Source organism: Gossypium hirsutum, chromosome D12 (assembly GCF_007990345.1).
Source record: "Gossypium hirsutum isolate 1008001.06 chromosome D12, Gossypium_hirsutum_v2.1, whole genome shotgun sequence".
NCBI lineage: Eukaryota > Viridiplantae > Streptophyta > Magnoliopsida > Malvales > Malvaceae > Gossypium > Gossypium hirsutum.
This window is the reverse complement of record NC_053448.1, coordinates 30081129-30085725: the sequence shown is the minus strand read 5'-3', so window position 1 is coordinate 30085725 and position 4597 is coordinate 30081129. Positions and strand designations below refer to the sequence as shown.

General features: G+C 33.0%; 1 protein-coding gene across 1 annotated transcript; it reads left to right on the top strand.

Moving 5' to 3' along the window:
* The first annotated feature begins 622 nt into the window (after positions 1-622).
* LOC107941206 (histone chaperone cia1-like) lies at positions 623-940 on the top strand. The gene has a single exon (XM_016874762.1). The coding sequence runs from the start codon at positions 623-625 to the stop codon at positions 938-940; it is 318 nt and encodes a 105-aa protein (XP_016730251.1).
* Positions 941-4597: the final 3657 nt, after the last annotated feature.

The following is a 4597-nucleotide window of genomic DNA, read 5'->3' as shown; positions in this document are numbered from 1 at the left end:
TTGGCTAAGAATTTTATACTTCTCTTAGGGACGTGGAAACCCGAAGACCACAAGGTGTCATGTGGAAAATGGTAACAGTGCGAGGTAAATATGTGTCATTCTCCCCAAAAAAATATTTAGAAATTTTATGATGCTCCATCTTATGATTCTAAATAATTAAGAAACACTAATTTAACAGGATTTTAATATATCAATATAGAAAGCATTGTTAAATGCTTAACTGAAAATCGAGGTGAATGGAACTTCCAGCCAGACACTAGACTACTGACCAATTTCAATCAAGCTATAATGTTTCCAATAACTAAAATGTGGATACAATTTATTTGCACTAGAATTACACAGCTCTTAATGTTTCTAATGTTAATACATTTTGAGCTATTTTATTATATGGCATTTTACAGAAGAAACATATATGCATAGGGAAACAGATCTATCAAAGTCTGAAGCATTACGTTAGTGACTAGAAGGTTGGGACATTCTTGACCTAACTCATGACAAGACTTTTCAAGACTGCAAAGGTTCCAATGGAAGAGAACAAGAAGTTTATGCACCCAAAAGAGAGCTTAATAGGTGATTTTATGTACACTAAATACGTAAAACTCAACAGAAAGTAGATCATAGAATGGAACCAAAGGAGAAAAGAAAAGTTGGTCATCCAAATTCGCTCAAAAGAAAAGTAAAATCAATAGTTAGCCAAGAAAAAAGCGAGAGCAGTAGTGTAAAAATCGACAGAATGATAAGATGGATGCAAGAAATGGGCATTGTTCTTCAAGAATTTACAAGGCAAAACAACATGAGAATATTTAGTTTTTCGCCAGACATGTCCGGCCCGACACATCCAGAGCATGAAGAAGAGGAGCAAGAGAGTGACGAGCAAAAACAAAACGAGGAAGGAGAAGGGAATGAAGAGACCGCTTCTGAGGAGGAGGAGGAGGATTGAACAAAATTTTTATTTTTTTCAAGAATGTAAGTAACTTTAGGATAATTTTTATGAGTACGATTAACAATAGATTGCTATTTGTTTTATTTTCTTGGTTTAAGTTTTCTATGTAGGAACCCCACATGAAAGGGACACAACGATTTCAAGCTTTCAACAAAAGTTGGAAGGGAGCTTCCACCAGTAGAAGTACACACGATCAATTGGGTAACTTTTTTCCTTATTTTTTTAGGGCTTTACATTGAGGAAAATGTGTTATCTACAAGTGTGGGGGTAACTTAGGAAATTTATTTTTAGGTTTTATATTTTTCTTTTAATTTTCATTGTCAAATGTGTGTTTGAGCTTGAAGAAATATAAGTCATTGGTTAGGAGCACGTACATAGGTTGATTGTGTTCTCTATAAACTTGGCATGATAGTAAAAAACTTAAAAAAATTTATTAATAGACTACTAAGTTCTATATATTACACTGTAAATAGTTATTGAGTAATTGTACATACCAAATGGCATAGAGAATTCAGGGAAATGAGCATGCTAGTATGTATCATAAATAGTTGAATTTGTGATTATTTGATAGATTAAATTTGTGAATATTGAGATACCTAGGGATGATTTAAGGAATTTTTTGGTATACACTCAAAACCAAAAAGCTAACCCTGTTTCTTAATCCTTAATACCTATTTTTGAGCCAAAAAACACTTCTTAAGGAACCTTCATACAAAATCCGAGCAAAAAATGTTAATTTGTATTTACCCTTTTCCTTCGGTCCTAAATTGCACGACTATAAATGTCTGGACATATGTATTAAGGGTTAACTAGATACATGAGGTGGATTTTGTAAAAACAAGAGTGAAATAGGAAGAATCAATGTGATATAGTGATTACAAGTAAGCTAATATGTGAAACACAAGAAAAATTCAAAAAAAAAATCAAAACGAGTAGAAAAAGTATGAGAAAAACAAAAGCATTGTTAGTGAGATGTATGAAAAAGATCAAAAAGTGAAAAGTGACAAAAGTAGAAAACCTCAATCATTGATGCAAAAAAACTCGTGAGCTAGCCGTAATTGTTATATTATGTTGTGACTTCTTATGTTGAGAAATAAGGAAGGTGAGAGAAGGAGAAATATGGCGGTAAACGGGCAAGGGTTACTAAGGGGGAGAATAGGAAACAATACGATGTGCCAAATTATTTTCGCACCTAAAATTATTTTTGATGCTTCCTATTATTGAATTTCATACCTGTCCTAAGTCTCAAAGTGTTCCGAGCCGAAAATTCATATGTGACCTAGGTAGACTTATTCATGAATTAACATCATATTAAGTAATTGCATTTACAACTATTTGTGTTGTGCTAGGACAATCAAATTACCTGTATGATTTGTTGATGGATGCATATGTTTGAAAACCTTAATGCTTGTATACTTTGTAATATACTTAGGTGTTTGATATTAAAAGTGGTAAGTTGTTTTATATCAAGTCAGGATTATGTGTAAATACGAAAATGCCTATTTAGGTACTCCAAAACCAATCTTTGTACTATACTTCCTTTTATTTTTTTGCTTTTATTTTTCTTTGCTTGAGGACAAGAAATGACTTAAGTGTGGGGGAGTTTGATCTGTCGTAATTCAGTGTAGCGGATTAAACTAGTTTTCATACTTGAGGAGCTTAAATACGAGCTTTTTTAGTATGTTTTATTTATGATTTCTTAGTTTAGTTAAATTCAATAAAAAGTTCATTTTGAGTCTTCTATTGACCTTAGAGGCTGATTTAGGCCTAAAGGTGAGCTAACATACTTAATAAATGTGCAAGAGATCATTCAAAGTCATAAAAACTCAAAGATGGTCGCTATGTTACAACATGGGAAGTTCGAAGTCACAACATAGAGAGCAGAATGTCAGGATTGTAATACTGCGTCAGGTGTCACGACATAGCCAAGGGATGTTGCAATACACCATCCATCCCTAAACCATGTATACTGCCTTCGATGTCATGAAAAAAAGACTAGGGTGTCACGACATCAGTCCTGTACGGGAAGCACTTACAAGCCAAGGGCATTTTGGCCCGTATAAGGGAAATTTAACACTAGAATGTCAACTGACCTAGGGTTAAGGACGATGGCAGCCCTAACTCTATAAATAGGCTCTTAAAACACTTTTAAGGACAACTTTTACATTCTAAGTTTCTCTTTGTAAATTTAGTCTTTAGTTTTTCCTTTCTTTTAGGCTTTAGGTTTATTTAAGTTCTTTTTTATTTCTTGTTCGTTAGAGAACGTAAGTTGTAACTGTGATCAAACTACTGTAGATTTTGTGCTTCAATCAATACAATTTAGGATTCTCTTAAACCTTTCTCTTGATTCATTATTCATGCTTATCTTTATTATCAAGATTATTGTGTTCATAAGATCTACAAGGAACTAATCCTTTTATGGGGGATTAGTGAGTAGAGGTGTGATTAATTAATTGCTATGTAGGATTTTTTTAGCGGACCAACTGTTTGGGAGAGGACAAACTTAAACCCTAGGTTTGACGACCTTAAGAAGTCATTTAGGTGGGAATTAACCCGAAATTAGTATGGCCTATCCATGAACACCTTAGCCCTGAACTGGTCTGGACTGTGAGGTCGAGCGATAAGTAGTTTTTGTCGACTCATTAGTTTAGTCGAAGATCAAGAGATGCTGCTAGGGTAACGACTAGTTGATTGAGTAGAAACCTGAAATAGGAATTAGTTATGATCATCAAAGTGAGCTAATTACCCATACTTAGATTTGGTTAAGTTAGATTTATATATCTGAATTTCACTTTCTGGTTGTTATTTTTATTTCATAATTTATAAAAACACCAAAATATTTCCTTTTATGTTTTATCGTACTATAATTTATTTAACCTTCTAATTACTTATATTTGCGTTTAGGTTGACATTAATTTAGTACTGGCCTTCCTTTGGGTACGATACTCGAAGTAATTACCTACTTCATTGTAACTATATTACAACTTGACCCGTATACTTGTGGACACTTCCTCAATTCCATATCTTTTATTTGTAGTCTTCATACTCTGTACGTTGGTACATCTGAATGCCGTTAATAGGAAGAACTTAAAATCCTAGGGTTGACGACCCTAGGAAGTCATATAGGTGCGAATGAACCCAAAATTGGTATTATCTACCCGTGAAAACCTTACCCCAATCTAGTCTGGACTACGAGGTCGAGAAAAAAATAGTTCTTTCCAACTCATTAGGTTAGTAGAAGGTCTAAGTTAATGACTAGTTGATTGGATAGAACCTAAAATAGGAGTTAAGAATATTGAAGTGAGTTATTCTTTGTTCATTTAGATCTGAATATATCTATAATTTGTTTTCCTCGATTGTTTTTATGTTCTTTCATTACTTTAATAAAATAGCTTCTATCACTACCTTAGGGTTAATCATAATATAGTTTAATTAAAATACTGATTGGACCCATTAACGTTGAAATTTCCCTAGGTCCCTAGTAGCCCATTAATTCCATTTATTTCACATTTCAACCCCTTAATTTGAAAATTTCACAAATAAATCCCTAATTTGGATTTTCATCAAAAATCACTTTATAAAATATGAAAATCTAACATCAAATATTCATATTTCATCATTAAACATAAAAGACCACATAAACTCCTCAATGAA